The sequence below is a fragment of the Tyto alba genome, unplaced genomic scaffold (assembly GCF_018691265.1).
Source record: "Tyto alba isolate M040663 unplaced genomic scaffold, T.alba_DEE_v4.0 Super-Scaffold_3, whole genome shotgun sequence".
Taxonomy (NCBI): domain Eukaryota; kingdom Metazoa; phylum Chordata; class Aves; order Strigiformes; family Tytonidae; genus Tyto; species Tyto alba.
This window is the reverse complement of record NW_024881304.1, coordinates 5,981,561-6,005,408: the sequence shown is the minus strand read 5'-3', so window position 1 is coordinate 6,005,408 and position 23,848 is coordinate 5,981,561. Positions and strand designations below refer to the sequence as shown.

Below are 23,848 nucleotides of genomic sequence, written 5' to 3'. Positions count from 1 at the left end.
TTCAGCTTTTTGGCTTTTTTGGTGGTTGTTAAGAGCAGCTGGATCTGCAAGTATGTTTTCTTAATATCTGAATTCTGTACATATAATTCCAGAAATACAGTGCAGACTTACAGGTTTGTATTATTATTTTTGAGTGGGAGGTTTACAAAAAAACAAGTAGGAGAAATTGTTTTTCTATTTGGGAAGAGCTCTTAGACAATTTTAACTTGTCTGTATATGAGATTACTCTAGAAGCCTAGATCATTTTCACTCACCTTTTAGGTTAAGAAGAGTGTCATCGTATGCCATCATCAACTGGAGGCAGGGCTACCAAATTTCTCTTGAGTTTCCAAGAGGAAATAACCCAAGCTGCTGGGTAAGCAAGCAATAGGAAAGGAAAATACTTTGTGAAACCAAAAGATTAAAATAAATCAATATATAAAAGCATTAGCTGTTAAAGCAAGAAAAGCTGCTGCTAAATAGAAAACTGTACCTTGAATCTAGTGCATGTAATGAAGACTTTGTTTTGTTTTGTTTTTTTTTTTTTTTTTTACAACTCTAACAATTTAAAAAATTGTTTTGCTTCACTGGCCACTGTATATTTTGTGACATGAGTCAGGGCAAAGGCAGTGTGTGTTCTGAAGCTGCAGCCTAAACATGGTTTTCTTGTTTGTTTGTGTTTAGACTAATAACATGAACTTCAGGAATTTTTTTTACTTCTCTCTGCATTGCCTACCTGCCCGATTGCCCTGAAGATTTTGCTTGACCAGGCAGATCTTCACTGACTGGAGATATTATGTCAAATTGTATAGGAGTGTCAGGGGCAACAAGTGAATCCAAGGAAAGTGCTGATAAAGCTGCTGATTCAGATCCCAGTGACCCTGTGCTGCTAGTACGAGCTGCAGGAGGACGAGATTGTCTAAAACAAAATAAAAACATAAAAATTAAGATACCTTCATTTCAGGTTGGTTCATAATAAATTAGATCATGTGGGAGACCAATACATTATTCCAAAACTTGGATGTAAAACAAAACAAAACCTAAAAACCTGGGGATGATCAGGATATAATAAGCAAAAATGGAGTCTACATTCCTAGTCAAATTTAAGTAAGATTATTTCTTTAATTAATAATTGCATCAGATTGTATTATATTTCATATGTGATTATTTGTTGATGTTAAAACAGTCTCAGGACTGCTTCCAGGAGTTGGACACATTAAGAAAAATCTCATCATGAATTCATACAACAAAACAGACATATGATGCAAGCAACAAAAATGTCTAGTCAGCTGAAAATCTAGATTACTTTTAACAATGGATGCTAAGCAATACTAAAAAGGTGAGTTCAAGAATTTTTCCTCTAGCCAATCAAAGATTTAGTTCTGAACACAGAAAGTTTTGTTGTTTGGTGCTTTTTAATTCCCAGAACTTTATCCTGGATTCTCTTTGTAGATGTGCTTTTCAAATGACCTATTAATTCATTAACTTACACGGTTGGCCGCATGCTCTCATGCCTCTGCTGAAAAGAAGGAGATGGAGTAACAGCCTCCAGAGCTGACTGATTTACACGTGCAGCAATTTCCTGCAATAGAGAAATGGGAAAAAAAACCTGAAAACATTTTCCTCAGAATAAATTTTAAGATTGCAGTTTTATTTATATCCAGGTGACAGAAGTTATAAAAGCCCTCTGTGAGAATGCTACATTCCTAAGTTTTCACTAACATAGTTGCAGTATTTTCTTCTAACTTGGAACACGTTTCCTGCTGTTCACTTTCTAAATTTAAATGAATGCACTTGCTTTACAATACTGTGAATGTTAACAAAAGCCATAATAGAGAAAAGCCCCAAAGATAAGTGTAATAAAAGAAGCAAATGTAGCCAGGAAGAAAAAGAAAAATCTCATTTGCAAAATGCAGTCCTCAACTCCTAACTAAAAAACATGAAGGTTCAAAAGTCTGCACCTGAAATTTGAGAACACTTAAATGCTTCTGAAAAACTAAGACACAAATAACTATCAGTTAAGGACTACGTAACAATGTTATTGCAACAAATAACGGACCATTTACAGTTGAAGAATTTCATTTTAATCTTTAATTGAAATCACTAATTCTGAAGTATCAGTATTTAATGTTGACGGCTTCACTTCATGGGGTAAAGCCCACAGTGACAGTCCTTGAGGAAAGAGGATTTTTGGAGAGGGAAGCTGCAGCAGACAAAACTATCAAGAGCAACATTTTGTGTAAGCATGTGACTAAGAAAATGAGAATGACTATGAAGCCATTGGGAAGCGAGGAGAAGGCACTAACATCGAGGTGTAAATGCACACATCGTCAGTGATGGAAGGGAGCTCTACCCACTTATGCCAGGACTAACAGAACCTCCACTGTATATTCATCAGAACATGTGCTTTAGGTTCACTGAGCTCTGCACTAAAACTATTTTCTATCTCATCTGTATAGTTAACTTAGTCAGCCAGGTACTTGTGCTATCTACAAGGTTATGTTTAGTTCCTGAACCAAAAACTGGCATGACACACTTTTCCATTTCACCTCGATCTTCCAGATCATTTGGCCAGAGCCTTGTGTGACATAATTGAATGATGAATTCCTGTATTATTCAACAAGCCACCTGCTGACTGCTCTGTCTATAGTTCTCATCTCTGGCATACGATCACTGGCAGGTTTCCTTTCCAATAACCTGTTTCAGACCTCAGCAGGGATGTCAAGGAATACAATTTCACTTTCAACAGAATTTATATATAGATAAATGCTCTAAAACAGATTTTGTTGGGCCAAGTCCCCTAATGTATCAAGTAAAAGTCACTACATCAGTTTGTATCAATATGAACTTACTCTATGAATATATATGTACACCTTATAAATGACATGAATTTACTTATTCCAATTCTCTACATGAAACAAATAATCAACTTCCAACTCTTTAAAAGGGAAATAACTTTCATGAAGTGAAAATATGTTTTTCCTACAAAATTGCTGTGCTCATAAGATTCATATTTATAGAACTGTCAGTTCCCTCTAGTAGAAATTAAATGTATCCATCTGAATATTTGTCATACTAGTTTGTAACAAAGCATCATACAGAAAATACAAGCACAGCATCCTGAAGATGTCAAAAAATTATACCCAATATAAAACTCACATATTTTTAGTGCTTTCTATATAAGCATTTAGATGAAGGAGACAACAGACTATGCTTTCATACCATGAAAAGCTTATTAGTCATCATGTAGGAAGTACTCAGCTTAATTCTATTCTAACGATTAGATGCAGTTGATCTCTATTTTTGTGCGTTTCTACATCTTAACAAATTACTGATACTATAAATTTTAGTAAAGTTACCTCAGGGTTTTCACTTAGATATATCTGTTTAGATATGTTGTTTATGGTGCATATCCACTGAAAAAGAGAGAGAAAAAGAAAAAAGAAAACAATTTTATTTTTCACAGTTTTTTAACAAGCTTGATTAATACCCGAGTTGGCTGGTTACAGCAATTTTCCCACTTTCTTCGTCATTCAGGTAGTGAAACCAAAATTCTGCATACTCAGCTTGTCATTAAATTAGCTATCTGCCTACTGCACCTTACAATATCAGATTTTACTTGAAAAAATTAGTCGCACTAAAGATCAAAACTAAAGCAAGCTTAAATCACAACACTATGGAATTAAAAAGGAAAAAAAAAAAAAAAAAAAAAAATCAGGATTCTCTGTATTCCATTATTCTGTGACTGCAGATGACATTGTTTCCTGAAGATATTATAAAGATTCCATCTGCCCTTTGTAGAAGTTGCCTATTTCTTGCATCTATAAACTAGAATCTGTTTTCTCCCTGTGATATGAAAAATCATCTGCTCCTGCTCCTTGCTTTTCAACTTTTCTCTGAAGGAAAAAAAAAACCTGCATGCATACTGCCAGTGCTGCTCCACTGAATCCCAGCTTGTTGTTACGGCTGTCACCTGAGCTATCTAAAAGACAGCACAGCAGCTGCAGCCCATAAAATCATCAATTTGAGCTGCCCAAGCTGACTGTAAACTCCCTTCCTCCAGTAAGGCATCCGAGTGCAAATGTTGCAGTTAGGATATTAGCCAACCTCAACAGAGCAGAAGAACCAGGGCCAACCTGTCACAGCACAGCTAAAAGCCTTAGAAATGGCATAAAAGATCATTTTGTATCACTGTAACACAGAAGAATGCAAAGGAATTTGAATGCAAGCTGGAAGTACAACATTTTCTACATTTCCTTATCCAGCTGCTTGCCGAAACATATTTCAAATCAACAGTGCTTTTAAAACATTTTCTTTCCCATCCCTCACCTTACTGAAAAGTCTATATTGAATAATAATGCAAACAGGCATTAAAAAATACTTTGTATCACTTACTACGTCTGTTCCTTTGTTTCTGGACAAATCTGACTGTATTCATACACTATGAATATAACGAATCTGTAAGTTTGGCCCATCTGTGCAATCCTTTGGAATGCTGTAAAAAGCTGTCCAAGGAAAACAAATTCCAATAACTATAACCTTTGACCAGTACAAGCCTGTAACATTAGGCTATTTGCAAAAAGTCCAGAGAAGCTTTTTGTTTTCACCTCTTCAGAATGCTAAATCAAGTAGGGAAGAGAGATCCCCACCGGTTGGGTGGGGTCCCCATCAGTATTTGACACAAGTCTGCTAGCTAGCATTTGAAGACTGACACATCCCAGCTGGTATTCATCCACGAACCCGCAAGTAAATCTCCATCTCCAGATTTCGCAGCTGGGAACAATGATCACAAACAGCTTTCGAAGCAGTCCAAAAGCAAATTATTTCACATTTCTTGATTCATCTTGCTCACGGAGTATAAACGTGTTTCTTATCATGCATCAAGAGCAGAAAAACAGTTTTTCCTCTTTTTCTCAACTGCCTGTATCTTGATCTGTGTCCTAACCTAACACTTCCTTTAGTTTCCATCCTGACAGGTAGGAAGAAAGAACGTCAGGAAAACACAAACAGGAAGGAGGAGAAGAAGCATTTGTCAAGATTCCATTACTGCTAGCTATTTTACTGTGGTGGTTTGTTTGTTTGTTTTTTTCCTCCCTTTCTTCTTCTTTTTGCCTTTCTTTCTTCCATAATACTGAAAAGGTCTTTGTGGCAATCATTAATGCATTTTTTTCTCTAGGATTTAAACACAGTAATATTTTGTCAGACTTCCTGAAACCCGTCATTATGGATAGAATGAGTTAAAACTTCACTGCTTACTACCTAGAGAACATAAAATGAGCATTCCAACCATGGTTACAAATATATTCCTTTTGCACAACAGAAAATCACTGACTCCACACCAACCTCCTATAAACTTACCTCTTCATAATCTTTTTTACTCTCTGCCTGCAAGATTGAAGACCTGAAAGAAGAAAACGGAGAAGACAATTTTGTCTATTTAAAGCACCTCACAAATACACTCAGACAGGAAACTACATTTTCATGTTTGTACACTCCACAACAAATTAAGCAAGGCGAAAGATTCTGTGCATGTGCTGAGTACAATCAACATTTTAATTGGGGAGGCATGGGGGGAATCTATGGCTTTATTTCATTTGAAAATAAGAAAGCAACAAAATTCTAATTGTGCCCATGTAATACTTAAGAACTCACAAAGTGCAGTAATACATGACTATAAACTGATTATGTAATTTTATTCTGAAATACCACTCAGCTACATTATACAACCAAACCCAGACATTACAAAGTTAAGAAGACATCCCAGATTTTGCTTCTAAATACCCCCAGAATCTATCAAGGTATAATCTGGCCAAAGGCAGACCATCTTTCTCCTCTTAATTAGTGAGTCCAGTATTACTTACAGGTAACAGTAATTTAAGAATACTTACTTTTTGCCATCAAAAGATGTTATCTGAAAACAGTAGCGTCTGTCTTCACAGTCCACAGCCATTACAGAACAATTGTCTATATCCATGACAAGTCCCCCAGCGACATCACCTCTTGCTTGGCTCATCAGGTTTCCACCTTGAGTGAAGTAAAACTGTCTCTCCCAACTGGAAGATACCAGTCCTGTCTTACTAAAAGACAAAGAGGTTCTTAGTAGATTAGGAGCTCAACTGAGCTAAAAATCACTTGGAACAAACCATCTGGGCACTTAATAGCACTTCTGTCCCCATTTAATGTTTTATGTCAGCTGTACAGCTAAACTGCTTCTTCACATCCATTGTTTTTTCCATGCTGAACCTACTGCTGGGCAAAGAATACATACAATAATAATTACTTTCTTAAATGATATGAAACAATTTAGAATTAAAAGGCATCAGTTTTAATGATCAGCTTTTATGGTATTGCTTTACACAATATGCATCTTCAAATGATGCATTATCAATATAATTAAGACCTCTGAACTCTGCACTTATATTGTTAAAGACTAAGCTTGAAAAAACTTAGTGTTAAGAATTAGTCAGTCATGTAAAATACCTCAATTTTTCAAACATTTCGTACCATTCAGAAAGATTTCCAAAGTTTTGCTTAGAGCATGTTCAAATTTTGGTGTGTGGGTTTTTTTTTGTTTGGTTGGTTGGGTTTTTTTGTTTGTTTTGTTTTTTGGTTTGTTGGTTTGGTTCCCCCCCCCATTACAGAAGAGGAACAATCTGATACCAAAAATCAATAACACTTGCAGTTTAGCCTCCCTTTTTGTTCAGATACTCTCTTCAATATTAATTGCTGCAATTGTGTTCTGCTACAGAAATTCAGTCAGTGAGTATGTTACTCTAACTGTTACTGTATAAGGAATTTACATTTTTTTTAAATTCCTTGGAGCTTATTATATAAATTACAGAAAAGAAATCTGAGTGTTACTATTTATTTTTAATAACTATAAAAATCAGCTGCTAGACTTTATTAGAGTAACGGCTCCCTCCAGTGGACATAAGACCACATCACGAAATTGAGCAGGCCATTCAAAGTGTATTTCAGTTAACAGAGAATGTTTTGCCTGGTGTATCTTGTTCATCGTATTTTATTAGTAACTTTAATCCCAAAGCTTTAACAGACACTTATAGAACAATCCTGATAGCTGCATTCTTGTTGTTTTCCATTTACAATCTAGTGAAATTACACTCTCAAACATTTCCTTTTTGATGTGAAAATTCAGGCAAAATTAGACTAAAATCAGGATAACTATGCTTTGCACCTGAATGGCACTATGTCAGTGTAACAATTATTTTAATATTAATTAACTGAAGGAGTCCAAAGAAAGAAACAGAATAGCTCCTATGTGACTTACTCAAATGAGTGTGTAAAATCAGCACAGCTAACTTCAAAAGAATATTGCATACTTTTTTAGCTTTCTTTTCCCAAAATTAAATACTCTGGAATTTTGAAGTAACAAGTTAATCTTACTTTCTTGCATTGAGATAGCCGGCTTTCCGGGTTAGATTTCTATGAACAGGAAATTTCGTAGGATCAGGATCAGGCAAATACAGTGGATCACTAGCTACTTCCAAGTCCTCGATAGTTTGTTGCATGTTTTCTACTTCACACTCCATTTCCCTGCGAACACTAAGGTAAATAATGTGTTTTGAACAAAGTTAATTTATTAGTAAGTAGAAACAGAAAAAATAATTGTCTTGATAATAGTTCAAAATTCAACATAACTTACTTCTGTACACTTGTGCCAATATTGGTCAAAAATTCTTCCAATTGCTCAGTAAGATTTTCTGAACCCATTTTAAAAAAACTTATCTTTAAAAGAAAAAATAAGAGGAGGAAAATGGAGAATTTAGTCATTAATAAAACTACATTAACAATTAACAGATGAAACCATAGGAGGTTAAATTTTCTTAGATAAATCTGTTTTCATCCCTCATTCCCACCAAAGCCTTTCAATAAAAGGAGCAGAATACATGTTTTTGTCTGCAAGTGAAGGTTGATGCTGACATTGCAGAGGGATTTCATTGTGTCAAGAGGATGTGCAGTCTCATCTGGAGGAATATAGAAATACGTAGAAACTGTCCTGCAAACGAAACAAGGTTTGATCTTTCAGTGACACCAAGGTCTCTGTCTACTTTTCCAAGCCCATCAGCCTGCTAAGTGCTGTGTTATGGGTGGGGTTATTCGGGGGGCATGAGAGAGGGGAAACCTGTAAGACCTTGTGCAGGGCCATCCTCTAACTGTGGACCCTGCCAAGGGGAACTGACAATATTTATCTTAAACACAGTGTATTCCATATTGGTCCAGAAAAACTGGCACATCTAAATTAAGTTTAGCCATATGAAATCTCATAACAGGAAGCCACAGGGCATGGTCCTGACCTTCTCATTCTTAGATTCAGCAAAAACCTGCACCTGAACAACTTGCGCTACTTTGTTATAGAAAACATTCAGAGCTTAGTTCTTAAATACAACCTACAAAGTTTCAAAAAGAAGTAAGACTTCTTGGACTTGGAAAGCTTTCAGAGAGTATGTAAAAGTTAATTTCTACTCAGGACACTGTGGCAGTGCCAGACACTGCAAAGTTTGACTTTTTTTTTTTTTGTTCCTAAAAAAATGCATCCTGATGACATACTTCTGGAAATAAAAATTAAGTCTCCAAAGAACTTGAACAGTTTATGTTCTATTGCACCCATCCTCAAAATAAAGCGATCGTGAACTCATTTATATTAAACAAAACCAAGCCAGAATGATTTTTAGCTTTTCCGTTCTTCCACACCCTTGATTCAAAACAGTAGTGATGTGACTGATGATTATCTCATCTCAGGATAGCTGCCACAGGAAAGAGTTTAACTGTCTCCACGTTACTTTCTAAGAATGTATGCTTCCATGTGTAGCACATGGAAGTTACACATCAGCTATTCCCATTAGTGACTGAGGGGAAAAAGTACCCAGCAATGAAAATTCAGGCAGTGCATTAAATTTAGCCATCTGGGTTTTGGGGTAGAATTAGGTCTTTATATTTGTCACCCAGACTTTCCTAAAAGACTGAGGGTATGTCATGATGAGATTCATACATTGAGGGGGAAATGACTAGTGCTAGCTAATGACAGTGTTCATGGCAGCAGCTATGACAGCTACAGGGATGAGGATGGGATATGTCTTATTCTCCATTTGCTTCCTTGGATTGCAAAAGAGGTCTTGGGATGGATTTCAGTACATCAACCTTCATGAAGGTTACATCTTCTTTCAGACCTATGGCTTTCAGAATCTGAAATTACCTGAGCTTGCATGTATCCTAGCAAGGGCTCTAGCATAGCAATTTTCTTTTTGTACTGAAGAGTATTTAATGCACAGAAATAATGCATCATAGTCTGATGCTGTTTTTTCCTTGAAGTATATACGTCTTCTATAACTTCAGCCTTGATCTAAAGAGAAACAGACAGGGGAGGGCAAAAAAGGAATGTTTGAGACTTTGTATTCATCACATGCCTTCTGGACAGCTTTATAGCCAGCATAGGAAAAACACCACAGTTATGTTCTACCCACTATCATCAGCAATTGCATATTTTACCCTACAATTCCACTTCTCTAATTTATACATGAAAAACAACTACAGCATTCTTTTCTCCCTGCAAAGTGTGGTTATTTTTTCACAAAAATAAACCGAATATACTATCACTATCTGAATTACACAGCATTTTCAGTATTACAAGAAAGGCGTGTATTGGGGAAACCTGCTTTTCTGTTCTGAAGCAAACTGTCTAGACTGCTAAAACCAACTATCGAACTTCAGGTGGAACCTGCCACACATTGTCTTCCATCATAAATACATATATTAGATGAAAATTATTTCTTATCTCCTCAAAATCTTTATATGAAGTATTTTGTTTTACAAACCTTCTCATTTTCCCTTCTTTTTGACAACCGACTGTATCTGGTAATGGCAGCATCATGATCTAAGCAATCAAGAGAGAATTTATGATCATTTTGATAAATTAATGACGTACAAAACAGAGCAGAAAATCTTTTATATCACTATGTGTTGCACAGCCATCTGAATGCAAAGTTCTGTCATATTAAAACCGTTAAAAACTGTTCTTGCCTGTTTATAATTACCTCATTGCCACAAATACTTGGGCTGAATTAATATTTTCACCAGATGCATATATGGCCAAATTGTTACAAATTTCCCTAAACATGTAATATTCTTCAAAGACAGCAACTTTTTGTAAGTAGAGACAACTTTCCATTATTAAAAGCTGTATCTAATTTTTTTTACTGCTAAAGCAATTAAGCAATTTACATTGAGAGAAGCAGAATCCTTACTTAATGCTTACTTAAAGAATATATTCTCTGTAGTAGAGCTAGCTAAAAACAAAGTAACTTCTGACAACAAGGAAGAGAACTATCAAACTAATTTTAGGGAGGTAAAATTTGCTTATTAATCCAGTCCTGACTTGAAGAAGTGAGCTAGCACCTTACTACTTTTAGTAATTTTGGTAGTGTAATCCTATATTGTTGAATAATTATACATACATTTTAAGTATTGTAAAAAAGACTAATACTGTCAATTTGCCTTAACACTTTGGTACACAAAGCAGGGATTTACAAGTGAACCAAGGAAAGCTGGGTGCCTAAGTGTCACTGAAAAAAATTACATGTTAATTATTCACATGAAGCCTTGCAAATATCTTCACTAGTTTTCTGAGCAAATAATCTACAATAATATTGCTGTCTCATAGTATCTATAACATTAAGTATTTTATACTTACCATTGCTTGCAATTTGGAAAACTTCTTTTAGAGTTAGTATCTCTACAAAACAACATATCACAATTTAAATAAGTTATTAACATTTACACATTGAAGTTTCTATTGCAATGTTTCACTGCTAAACAGTTGTAGTCCACACTTTGTTGCATACTGAGTTAACAGCACAGGCACTATGTGGACAGGAAAGACTGTTCCTACATAGGGCCCGAGTATCATTTATGTGGCTGTTTGGCTTTCCAAAAAGAGATACTGTAAGTTAAGGAGAAACTTCGTTTCAAAAGACTTTGAAAGACACTGTCAATACAAATGCATCATCTATAGTTCTGGTCTGAGTCGGGGAAGTGGAAGCAGAGGAGATGGGGAAGTATCACAAGATCAAAGGAAAGCCCCAACCACAGTGTGGTTCCTTTTACCTAAGATCAGTCATGTTCTAGATGGTTGTTTAGCCTCACTGTGTCAAGAAACAGAAAACAGTACAGTACTTAGCACTTGTTCTGATCTTGATTGTGGTTTTGTGTCATATTACAACACAAACAAGTAGAGAGCTATGTTCAACTTCATGGTAAAGCAAAGACAAAAAAAAAGCACAGAGAAGCTTTGCAGAAAGTTCCTATGAAGTCCATAAAGAAGTATGGTGCCATTAAATACTACACCAGTTGGTGGTCAAAAACATCCCAGTGGGAAAATTTAATATGTGATTATTGCCTCAGGGATGCTTCTTCAGGAAATATTAACGGGAGACTTTTCCAGGTTCTGAGGAATAATACTAGCCATGAGATACTCATGTTCCCTTGCTCAAAAAGCATCATCTACTTAATCCATAGTTTTGCAGCAAACTGTTGCCAAATAAGTACTTTCCAAGATTCATAAAGAGTAGAAGACTTATGGAAGAGTTGTAATTTTTCTTTCAATTTAGCCTTAAAAGAATCATATGTTAGGTACTCTAAGATGTTCACATTAGGGATTTAAGTTATTTTGGTTTTAACTCTTATTTATATGTGAAGCCCATGTGCCACACCAGTCTATTCACTTTAGATCTTGAGTAAAATATATCATAATCAGACACATTATATGTTCTTCTAGACCAGGCGGAATAAGATGTGACTGTTACAAAAGAACCTGAAAGCATCTTATGCCTGCACGTAAGAAGTCACATATGTTACCAGCAGGGCTGAAGAACCACCTTACTAAATCTTAATAATATAGTAAGTACTACAACTTTGGAACTTTGCCTTTTGGGTTTAGTCCAGCCAGTATATTGATGTCATGGTATTATAATATACACAAGTATTTCCTGAACATACAAATTATCTGAAATTATTCTTTCCTAATGTTTACAGTAACTGCACAATTTTCATCCTGAATAGAAGTGCTTCCATAATATAAATAATGTTTTTGTTGGAACAGTAATAATGTTAAGTTCTTCAACTGTAATACTCTCGTGAACAGAAATAACTTACATTTTTTTTTTTAAATTGGGAGATGCATACTTTTGAGAGCTGAAAAATAAATGGTGTATTCTATTTAGTCAACAGTCATGGAGATTAAATGCTATGTTTTTGTTACTGCTGCTGTTGAAAAAAAAAAAAACAGTATTATTTTAAGTACTCTACCTTTTAGATCCCTTTCTTTAAACTGGGTAATAGGAAACATCATTGCATCTGCAAGTTGAGTTGAAAGTACTGCATGGCAAGAGCTGAGCTGTAAAAGACAAGAGAAAGGAGAAAATATTAGGAAAACAGTGTTGAGAATAAATCAAATCAAGATAGGTTGACATCAATTTCATTCAAAGATGACACGTACAACTCAAACATAATTTTGCACATTCGTTTTTTGTAGCTGTTCTTTTCTAGCTTCTTGATCTCAACACTAGCTTTTTATAGGAACCTTTACAGTTTAGTATTTGTCCCTACTTTTCCAACTTTATTCCACATTAATGAATCATGTCAGAAGATGGCCTCATACGTTCTGATGGCTGGTGACTTTATTTCTGCAGTTTCCCTCCAGCTACATCACAGCCCATCTTTCACAGGTTAGAGGTAGAACAAATTTGTATTCTTCCCCTCAAAATGCTGTTTGAGTAGTGTTAAAAGTGGGGAGAGGGATCACAGAAAAAATCCTGATTCAGATCTTACTGCTGCTAAGTTGTCTTTTGTAAGAGTCAGTCTCTGCCTCCCAATACAGACAGCAGAACATTACTTTGCCAGTCAGGTATCTAAAAATCAGGCAATACCAATACTCTCATGAAAAACAGTTTCTGACAGCCATAAAACGTGACAGAATGTATCTACAGTAAGTTAAACTCCTTTCTTGCTTAAAAATGTATCCTCTTTTTGTTGAATCGATTCTTTATCCTCAGGTTATGTAACTTTAAGCATATGCTGCAATATATAATTAAATGTTACCTTATTGACAAATTAAAGCTATTCCTGTACCTCCTATCTTAAAATGGCTGGCATAATTAAGCAAGTTAAAGTCTGTACATGACAACATTAGCAAAGTAAGTGAAACAGATACAAGTACTTGCCTCATCTATCACTTTTGCAAATTGCTGTAGAGTGGAAGTCATAACTTCATCATCTCCCCCTAGTGGAAAACGCTAAAAGAAAATAAAAGGAGGCACACTGGCAGTGTTTTCTGCTGTTCACAAAACCGTATTCATCATGTCTGTAATTGTATTAGGTATTCCATTATATTAAAATATTATACAGTTAAGATACACTGAAGCACTTTATTGTCCTGTGAAGAAGGAATATTGGAGGGTTAAGGGAAAGTCATAAACAATTCTCATTAAGAAAAATACCAAAATACACCCTATTTTTAAAATATATTAATTCATTATTCTAATGATTTTACAAATATATTAATAATTTTATTTAAAAAAAAAATCAAGAAAGATGCAGACAACATCTATGAAGATTTTTATTCAGCTTTGCAAATTATTTTAAAATTATTAAAAAATTAAGCAGTATTTGGTATTCTTCTTAAGCTTCTAGCTCTTAAATTATGTGATTATGTGAAATTTTTAAACCATCCAAAAGAGTTTACTTCTAAAATACTTTGATGGAAGCAAAAGTATGACCAAAATGGTCACATCTCAAAAACAAATAACCCAGTTAAAACATCATTTGTTTATTTTTAAGCTAATCCCCTGACTAGGAAAAATGTAATCCAAAGAAAACAAATCAGAAAAATAAGCTAAAAGGCCCAATGCTAATTTAATTCTTCTTTTAATTCACAGCAGCTATACATAAACCACTTGGAAATATTAAAAAACCAAAATTCTTTATTAAAAATGTTGAGCACCTCCTTCCAGCTTATGTGCCCCCCTCCTTCTTCTCAATGAATATAACAAACTGTAATTGAAATAAGGGTATTTGGTGTATATTTTGATATCCATAATTACTAATGAATGAGTATCTTGCCCTAACTGGTTCTTCTAAACTGAAGCTAGTTCTTTTCATTTTGATTTTGCAAATGCTATATTTTTTGCTAGAAAATGGCAGAAACAGTGCAATTCATTAAACAGCTGTGTCATTAAAGTCAATTCAGTATTGCATCAATGTTAAAACATTTCAAATGGCAGTACTGCAGCAACTTCTTAAAAAAAAAAAAAACACGGAAATAATTTAATTGCTGCTATAATTTGAAGTAGCACAGACATCTTAGGCAGCATTTCCAGTCTGTCATTAGGAATATAAGATTTAAAAAGACACTCTACATCTCTCCATTTCTCCATCTCTCTCTAATGGAACTACTGTAGGTATGGATACTCACTAGTCTGTTGGATCAACACCACTGCAGTTTTTGATTCTATCTGCATTACACCTATTGGTCAGTAACAACTAGTGAAGGAAAAACAGTGTCATCTCACCCCTCTAAAAGACTCACCAAACCAAAATAATTTGTAAACAGTACTTTTTCCAGTTTACTTCCTTAGGTAGAAAATGAGGGTAGGGAGTACCAGCTGCCTTAGAAGAAGCAACTTCTTGTTTTTAACACGCACCTCAGAAGAGGGGTCCCAGCAGCACAGCTACAAATAGGAAACCCTTCACAGTACAGGCTACCAGTGGAGAAAGTTATGGATTCCACAACCTGCGCTTTCCGAGGTGGAATTATTCTCACAATAAAAGTAATTTATGGTTGTTAAATGAAGACTGCTATGTAACCTCTTCTCCTTGTGACTAGTAAAATTAAAGCACTTAATAGTAAACAGGTTTATAGAACAAAAACACCACCATGACCCTAAGCAACCCTCAAAACAGTGATCCAAAAGTAAAATATTTCAGAACTTACTAATATTCATCATAATAAGAGGAACTTCATTCTGTTTTAGTTGGAAATACTAGTATGAAAGACAGTAGATACTTTTGGCAAAGGTTCAAGCCACCAACCACAGCATTTCATTTTATCTGAACCAAACCTAAACACATTCTACACTGTGCTCTGGGAGATAAAGACTACAAAAATACATAGTCCTGACCACACAAAGACAACAATGATTTACACAGTACCTGTTTCTCATATTCCTTCAGAAGCTTTGAAGTCAGATGAGTTGCTGCACTTAATTCATTCTGATTTTAAAAAAACAAACAAACAACAAAAAACCCAAACTTGTTACTTTGTGATTTAAATTAGTATTTAAAAATAACCATGTATTTGAAGAGGAAACTATTACAGGCATGGAACTTAAAATCTGACTGCAGATTTTCGGAAAACCTAAACATCGTGCCCTTCCATTCTCTAACATCATTGAGTTACAAGTAATCAGTGTTTCCAAACACCAAGTTCACAGCCTGTACTATGTTCACCAATTTCTGTATTTTTCATGTTAAGTAGTGCATATTTGCATTTAATTATTTCAAATTAGCTGCCCTAGTTACTCAGTATTAAGAATCTGTTATCTTTAAACGAAAGAAAAGACTACAATGAACCTCAGTACTACCAGATTACAAACTGCTCTGTACTTGTACACAGACAGGACCTGTTTAGCAGATTCATAGTATGGAACAACTGCATCTTTCATGATGCAGTTGAAGGAGAAAGCACAGAAATTAAAAGCTAAATAGAAAAGCAGTGAAATAAAACTATATAGCAGCAAACCTACAATAAACACACTACTCATTACAGTAAAACCAACAGTAAAATAAAAATATGAAAAGCAAGAGTAACAAATCAGTAAAAAAGTCAAACAGTTCAAGTACATACAAATTAATAATACAGCCATAAACTCAATTGTCCAGAAAAACACACAAAAGACATTCTGTCTTTGGCATAAAAGTGCTGCTACTTATAGATGATGAGTGAAACACGAATATATTGTGGGTAAAAAAGAATCTCCCACTTGGTACATACTAAGGTCATGATGGGAAACATTTTAGAAACACTTGGGAAACATAATAGTACTACTAGAAAACAAGAAAATATTTTTATTTGGCCTAAGAAATTCTGTTGCAAAAGAAATCGTGAGAACTTAAGTCTTTACCAATCCCTAACATGCAGAAAAATAATCATTTAATTCTTACTTTATTTCACTTCCACAATTGAAGTGTATAAATAATGTATATAAATATGTAAAGAATGTGGAATTTTTAAAAAAATATTGCTTATAATATTTTTTTAAAAAGCAAATGACATTAAATGCAATTCAAAAGCTAGTAATACATTCAGGAATTTCATTAACACTACCTGTGCATCATATATTCTGTGCATGGCTTGAAATAGCTGATTGATGTAATTGGAAATTGCAGCTGCATCTTCTTCAAATACTCCCAGCAAAGATCGGGTCTGTAAAAAGGAAATAGCCAAAACACTAACATGTCAAGTTAGAAGAGTAGTATTTAAATGTAACAATGTCAAAGTTAAATAGAATTGTTCCAGGTTTCATTACTGAAAGGTTTATAAACCATCCAGCACTGTTTACAGGAATGACACCTACTGCATGCCAGAGATTCTTAAAGATATCCAAGCTCAGCCTCACTCCTGCTGTGTGCCTCTCTCCAGGCTAATACAGGTACGTTTTCAGAAAGGAAAAAAACAAAGGAGATGGATAAGTGTATAAAGAAGTTGTAACTGTGGGCAACTACTGGAATTGGACCCACTATAGTACTTCCCTAAGGAAAAGGGTATAGATGACTAGTATTAAATACCATGCCAAGTATACACATTTTTTCTGCAGTGAGATCAAAACAAAGGCTGTGGCTTTCTGATGCTACCCATTCTGCCCGAAGACAGCTGCTGGCTGTGCTTGGACCTATAATTCACCTGTGCAGTAACAGTCAATTCTGTAATCAAAAGGCTGAGCAGCTAAAAGCCAAACCAAAACAGAACAGTATAACCTACATCTTGTTCTTAAGATACATGTTTCTCTCCCTCACCACTTCAAGGGAGTGAAAACATCTGTCCTTGTGTCCTTAGCCCAGCTTGTCAGTCAGCCTGTTCCTTAGCTGGTGTCACTCATAAGCTTGATGACTATGCATCCTCTTGCACTGCCTGCATCACTGATGAAGGTGCTTAACAGTATCCACCTCAAAATCAACCTCTATCATCGTCCACCTTAGACTTCAAAACACTGATCACTACTCCTTAAGCCCAACTCTCCAGCCAGTTTTTCCACCCAGGTCACAGTCTGTACCTCTCTAGCCAGAAGAATGTTACCCAAGACCGTGCCAGAGTTCTTGCTTAAGTCAAGGTAAATGACATCCACTGCTCTTCTCTATTATGAAATTACTGACTCTGGATGAGAAGGCAATCAGGTTGCTCAGGCCTAATTTGCCCTTAAGCTTAAATGAGATGCTGACTCAGTGTTCTTGCATCCTTTTTGCACTTGGAAGCAATGTTACTCCTTACCACGAGAATATTGAATAGCTTCCTTCCACCAAAACAAAAACCCAGCAGGGGGAAGAGCAGAGAATGTACCCGTAACTCTGCACAGACTACACTTGCTTTTCCTAAACTAAAATACTGGTTGGGATGCTTGGATGTTAAAACAGGAGTATTACTTGCAAGACCCACAAAATAAACCCTTTAACTTTAGTAACATTTTATCAAGGTGAGTGTGCTTTGTTTTTAGATTTACAGTGAAGTTAATATCTGGACAGAAAACTGAAAGAAATGTAAGTACATTTATGATTGTTAAACACTTTACATTGGAAATTCTCTCTCTTAGTCTTCCCTAGACTAAATAATTGTAGTTTCCTCAAAGAAGAAGGGAAGGAATTTATGGGATCTGGGGAAAAAAAAACTTAAAGACTGACACAAGAAGTCTGGACTTCAGGAAAACCTCTCTGATGAGATTAGCAAAAAGCAGTGGATGACACTACATATGAATTGTAAGGGTTTTATTATTAGGAGTTCTTGCTATGTCAAAGTCTTGTCTTGAAACGACTGAGACTTCAAGCCATCTCCCGTGAAGCATGGAGGTCTTTTTTCAGCTTCTTTTCTGATCTTCAGCTTTTAATGATAATCAAGGAGTACACATTAAACCTGTATAAAGCATATTATTTGACCATCCTTCTGACATTAAATTATTTTGTTTAACTTGAATTAGATGCCTGGCTGTCTCACAAATATTATCATCCCAGATAATGCCCACAAGATATTTAAATATAAAAGATATAATCAAACAGCATCATCAACACAATAAATCTCTTTCATGGTGGTTCTAGTTTATAAAACAAGTGGAAAAGGGGGGTAGAGGAGGAAGGAGTTGGAGGACAAGTCAAATGTTTACCAGGTGTGGCAACATGTTGTGTCACCTTAATAGCTGTGACTCTCCCATTAAAGGAGACCTACATGAAGGAATGCAAAAGAAAAAATTATATAGTACTGTAACCACTGATTTATATACTCATGACCTTTAAACCTGAACATTAAAAAACCTGAACTTGTAATTTTAAAGGAATATCATGTAAAGTTTCTAGATTACGCTTACTCTTTAAAACCAAACACTGTAATTAAAAGCATTTCTGTTTTATTGTAAAAATATGTTATTGATGTCTAGACTTGAAACTGACATTGTGTGATACAGATAGAAAGAAAATAACCTACAACTGTAAACAAGTTTTAGCAGACTATTGCTTAACAAAAATAGAGGAATTGTTTATTCATGTTTCCAGTAAACTTTTGCATCATTTTTTATGTTCTTTAAGATGTTTTCAACGCCTTTATATGAGCAGGTACACTAGAAACTACCAGTGATAAACTGCACGAAGAAACCACCTAGTTAGAAGTCAGTAAACTGTTAAGTATTCTGCGTTATCATATGTATGGTAACATAAGTGACATGACATAGACCCTATATAATCAAGTCTCTTGGCTTATTTATTGTGCATTGCTTTGGGAATGCAAATAAGTCTGAGCAGAAACTCTCTCTAAATGTATATATATATAAACACTGACTAAGTGTGTAATATATGTCCTAAGTTAATACTTAAATTGCACGGCTTTGCATAGCAAAAGACAAAGTAAATTTGGCATTTGGTTTATGTCTAAAGACACAGTAGTTAGATTTTTATCCTGGGAAAAGAGGAAATTAATGGGTTTTGCCATTTTAGAAAAGCCTTTCCTTCCCTCAGATGCAGAATAAGTTTGATATGATGTTCATATACATGAAGTTAGTATCTGAAATGTGTCTAAAAGTGCAAAACTCCAGCCCATAGCTCAGCACTAAACAAGGACCTAGGTTGATGATCTTTTTCAATATTATAGTGTGAACACATCTATCAAAGAGTCACGGCAACTCCTGAAGAAAGCAAGGTTTCTTCTTTCTTTAAGCAATATTGTTGTTATTTTCATTGCACTGATTTCAAAGTAACAGAAATGAACTAATGTAACAGAAGACTACAAAGTCCTTGTTATGTTCTTCTAAACCTGAAATATTAGGTTGACTGAAGAATGTAAAATTTTGTACCTACCCAAAACAGAAGATACTGACAGATCTAACAGTTTAAGCACATCAGACTCATTGGGCTAAATTAGGCTTTGCTAGTCTGTATCACATAACCTTAATTAGAAGATTCTAGAATTTATAATTATATTTCAATATGTAACTTTTTCACATGTGCCTCCCGAATGAGATTACAGTCTTAACTGCTCAGAAACATCCCCCCCCCTCCACATCCCACATTTTAGGGATCCTAGGTTTATCGTACATTTGACATTTCTAATAAATATGAATAGTTCTGACTTCTGTATACAGACAACGGACCTTCAAGAGAGAATTTTGTTAAATTACTATTATTTTAACACTTTCAAAATTTTTTCCTCTTCATAAGATTACATCAGGTTTACTCTCTGGGACAGAGACCGTACTACAGGCTAGCTCTCATCTAACATCTAGTATGTGAGCTATATAGGTACTCTCCTTCACAACGCAATGATACCCTGCCTGCAGGGCCTTTTTCTGTCGCCTTTTCTAAGCCATCCCTCGACGTAATGTAGATTTGTTAAAATGGTTGTAACTTTAGGGGTTAAAATTCCTTATTAAGCAAGTCAAAGGTTTTCTTCGTATGGTTGATGAATCAAAACTACCAATGCATATGCTATTACAACATAGGAAGACTTACTCATCTACACAAACAGTGCAGCAAAACAAGGGCTGTAATTCAAAAGGCTGCAATAAAAAAAAAATATATATTTTATAAACTTTTTTTTTTTTCACCTCAGAAGAGCAATAAAAGATACTTACACTGATTTCTATTGCTGGCATCAACGAGAGCAATTGAATAAAGCACTTCCTGCATATTAGTAGTATTAAAGAAATGCCAATGCAATACACGGCATCTCTGACAAAGGTCAAGCAGCAGAAATGGAAGTGAAGATACCCGAGCAATTCAAGCCTCTCAGCACCGTGTGCTTCTCACCTACTCAGAGCATTAACAACCGCCACGATAACCGCACCCACTAACTGCTTCTCATCCGTATCTATTAAACCTTAATGAGTTTTTAATAAAAGACAAAAATAAGAAAAATTGACTTGAGACGTGATGACGGGTTTTATGACCACGAGGTCTCCAAAATAAACCATGGAGGCAAACGTGGGGGTGGGGCAGCAAGGCAGCCAATGCAAGCTGCTACCCTGCCACCCGCCGCTGAAGGACCAGCGCCTCTGGAAAAGCGTTACCGAGCTCGGCGCGCCAGGAACAGCTCGGGAGCCCGCAGGACGGCCAGGGAGAACCGGCGAACGGGAAGGAGCAGCCGCGGGGACCGAGCTGACAGCCCAAGCGCCGCCGCTGCTGCCCCAAGCCGCTGCCCCGCCACAGGGGTGAGGAGAGGAAGACACCCGGCCGCGCGCGCAGCGTCCCGGCGCCGCTGCCGCGGAGAGCTTCCCCCCCCCCCCCCCCCGCCACCGCGGCTCTCCAACACCGCCCGAGGCAACACGGCGGGAGAAAGCGGGCGAGAAGCCGCCTTAGGCCCGGCGCCCACGGCTTGGGCCCGACTGGCCTCCATCCACCGGGCTGCGTCTCGCCTCTCTTACCTGGGGACTGTCTTCCAGCGTCTCCTCGATGGGGAGCTTGTCGATGCCGGGCATGGCGGCCGCCGAGGCTGACCCTGCGCCGCTGCCGCTCCCCTCCGCCCCGGCCACAGCACAAGCGCCCCCCGCCCCACTTCACGACGGATGTCCCGCCCCACCGCCCGCTTGGTCTCCTTATTGGCTCTTCCACTCAGCCTGCCCAGTTTGTTATTGGTGAGCGTGTGGATCTGTTCGCCTGTCACGCGCGCGTGGGGCTGCTGGCGCGGGGGGGGAGCGTCGCGTCGCGTCTGTGCGTGGGCGCGCGGATGTGCTGCTCCGCTCCGCTCGCGCCGCCCGCCCCGCGCACGCTCCCTCCCTCAGCGGAGGAGAGACGGCGCGACCCGCCGCCGCCGCCTCCCCCCCCGGTGCCCATGGCGGGACGGCAAAGAGGCGCCTTTTGGCGGCCAGGTCGGCTCCCGCTCCTCGGGAGAGCGCCCCTCACCCACTGCGTGGGGCCGGCCCCGGCTCGGGGAGGTGAGTGGGGTGCGGAGACAGCAAGGGACCTTTCCACGCTGAGGTGTTTGTGCAGCGGTGCCGCGGACAGGCCGTGGTTGTCAAGCGAGGTTGTCAGGAAAAAGCAAGGAAACTTTTTTTTTTTTTTTTTTCCCCTTTTTGTGTTTGTAGTTACGTGCTCCGTGTTGCACATCAGTATGTCGTCCCAGCCGTGTTAGTCTTTGTTCTGGAGACTTCTGTCTTCTCAGAACAGACAGTTAACTTGGGGGCACAGCCACAGTGAGACTATTGCTGTTGTGTCCCTGTCATGATGGAAGCATCTTTGCACTCTTTTGATGTTACCTGGAGCGCCCCCTTTGAGAAATCATCTTTTATCCCTGTCATGTCTTTCTCCACCATCTACCAGGGCTTTTATCAAGAATGTATGTCTATCCCTAAGTAGCTAGTATTTTTTGTTACCGTGTGATAGCTTCATCTGAGGGCCTCGTGTCTTAAAAAACCCCAACATTGCTGACCATAGTTTTTCCACTTCAGAACCAAGAGTATAATCAGTTCTAATGGACTCCCTGCTTTCTTCGACGGGATAAGCTTGGTGCTGGAAGTTGGTGGCTAATTTTAAAAGCTTGAAACTATTGTGGTGGCTTGCTGGAATTGAACTAGATCATTGTGCACTGTTTTAAAAAGAGCTTATTGAATTGGCCTCTGTGATTAGTATGTTTTCACTGAAGTTATTGTACTTTAAATTATTCCTGCAGGTTAAGCAATTCATAGTTTAAGAGTAGGTCTCTTAGGAGGTGTTGAGTATGTACAGATTGCTTCATCAAGAATATCCATCTAAATTTCCATTAATTTAAAAACATTAAAATATACTGTATGTCAAACGGGAGGCTGCATAAAATTCTCTTAAAACTAAAGCAAAACCAAATTGTATATCATCTTTGAATTTGCAAACTGGTTCCACTCTGAAATTACTTGATATTTCATTTCTGCATTTTAATAGATGATCAGTAACTTTTTAGATACTTTTATTATTAGAGGGTTGTGGGGTTTGTTTTGTTTTTTAAAGAAGAGGGCTGTTCCCTTGCCAGTTTTGCTTTTTTGGGGCCAGGTGAACTTAGTATAAAACTAGAGTAGAAAGTACACAAAGTCATCCAGCAGAGCAAATGATTAACTATTGTACAGTCTTGCTATGGAGTCCTTGCTTTATGTTGTATCAGATCATGTTTTACTTTTAAAAGCAGATAAAGGCTGCTATTAAATTACAAACAATTAAAGATTTTTGAGGTATGTGTGTGGTAGTGGTTTGTTTTGGGATTTTTTTTTGTAGGGAATGGTGAAATTTCAAAGTTACCAGCTCAGCTGATGACTCACCTGACTAAAGCAAGTCACACCACTTCTTTCTTTCCCTGTCATATGTGGGTAATAACAGTTACCTCAGCAGGTATTTTAAAGACCAGGTCTTGCATCTGTAATTGTTATGGGACAGAACACTAGCGTTGGTTCATGACCTATGTGTATGTGCATAGCTTTCAGGTTTTGAGATCAGTTAACTTGTGACTGACATACAGTGGCCTTCTGTAAGAAATGTTCTCTGTTTTGTACTGTAGAATGTATTTCTCTAGCAGAATTTAGGAAGTTGGTAACTTTAAACAGAATTGATTTTAGTTAGCTTTGTATATTTACAGCTGTAAGTGGCAGAGGAAAAAAACATTTCTTTACCTGCTCTGAATAGAGAACAGCTCTTTGAGAATTAAGTGTTTTGTAGAAGAAAAAACAAAACACTAACAAATGTATCTTTAATATGTAGAAATGTGCCTTGGTATCTCAGCTGGCATGTAGCATAAAAATGTGTCTTCCTCCTGTAGATTTTAGCAATTCAGTTTAATGATTGTTTGGTTTAGTGCAAGAGGGGGGCTTTCTAATACTTTTGTAGTATAACCAGGGGTTCTTTGAATTAGTAGTCAGCTTTTTTTAATAGATCTCTTATGTTGAAACACTCTGTAAGGTATTACTAGTCTTGTTTTTACGTTTTGTGTACATTTTTTACAAATGTTACAAGACATCCACAAGTTTTATTTGAGGTACGAGTGTGACAGCAACAGATGAGATTTGTTAGTAATGAATTGAAAAATTTCTCTGAACTCTTTCATAACTGTGTTTTTAATGTTACAATTTTTTGTCATTGTAGTCTTTCA

General features: G+C 36.8%; 2 protein-coding genes across 2 annotated transcripts in view; one reads left to right on the top strand and one right to left on the bottom strand.

The window, feature by feature from the left end:
- Nucleotides 1-7,158, top strand: part of ASB14 (ankyrin repeat and SOCS box containing 14) — a 29,583-nt gene extending 22,425 nt beyond the window's left edge. Inside the window, exon 10 of the mRNA XM_009966021.3 lies at nucleotides 7,146-7,158. The gene's annotated coding sequence lies outside the window, so the exon portion shown is untranslated. The remainder of the gene's footprint in view (nucleotides 1-7,145) is intronic.
- Nucleotides 1-21,284, bottom strand: part of APPL1 (adaptor protein, phosphotyrosine interacting with PH domain and leucine zipper 1) — a 31,806-nt gene extending 10,522 nt beyond the window's left edge. Inside the window, exons 1-15 of the mRNA XM_032984309.2 lie at nucleotides 21,165-21,284; nucleotides 16,376-16,474; nucleotides 15,202-15,261; nucleotides 13,215-13,286; nucleotides 12,301-12,388; nucleotides 10,688-10,729; nucleotides 9,813-9,871; nucleotides 9,194-9,340; nucleotides 7,643-7,725; nucleotides 7,384-7,542; nucleotides 5,868-6,056; nucleotides 5,338-5,380; nucleotides 3,339-3,395; nucleotides 1,470-1,561; nucleotides 716-898 (exon numbers count right to left, since the gene is read on the bottom strand). Of these exons, the coding sequence (XP_032840200.1) occupies nucleotides 716-898; nucleotides 1,470-1,561; nucleotides 3,339-3,395; nucleotides 5,338-5,380; nucleotides 5,868-6,056; nucleotides 7,384-7,542; nucleotides 7,643-7,725; nucleotides 9,194-9,340; nucleotides 9,813-9,871; nucleotides 10,688-10,729; nucleotides 12,301-12,388; nucleotides 13,215-13,286; nucleotides 15,202-15,261; nucleotides 16,376-16,474; nucleotides 21,165-21,218 (1,427 nt within the window). The 5' untranslated portion in view covers nucleotides 21,219-21,284. The remainder of the gene's footprint in view (nucleotides 1-715; nucleotides 899-1,469; nucleotides 1,562-3,338; nucleotides 3,396-5,337; nucleotides 5,381-5,867; nucleotides 6,057-7,383; nucleotides 7,543-7,642; nucleotides 7,726-9,193; nucleotides 9,341-9,812; nucleotides 9,872-10,687; nucleotides 10,730-12,300; nucleotides 12,389-13,214; nucleotides 13,287-15,201; nucleotides 15,262-16,375; nucleotides 16,475-21,164) is intronic.
- Between the last annotated feature and the right edge of the window lie 2,564 nt (nucleotides 21,285-23,848).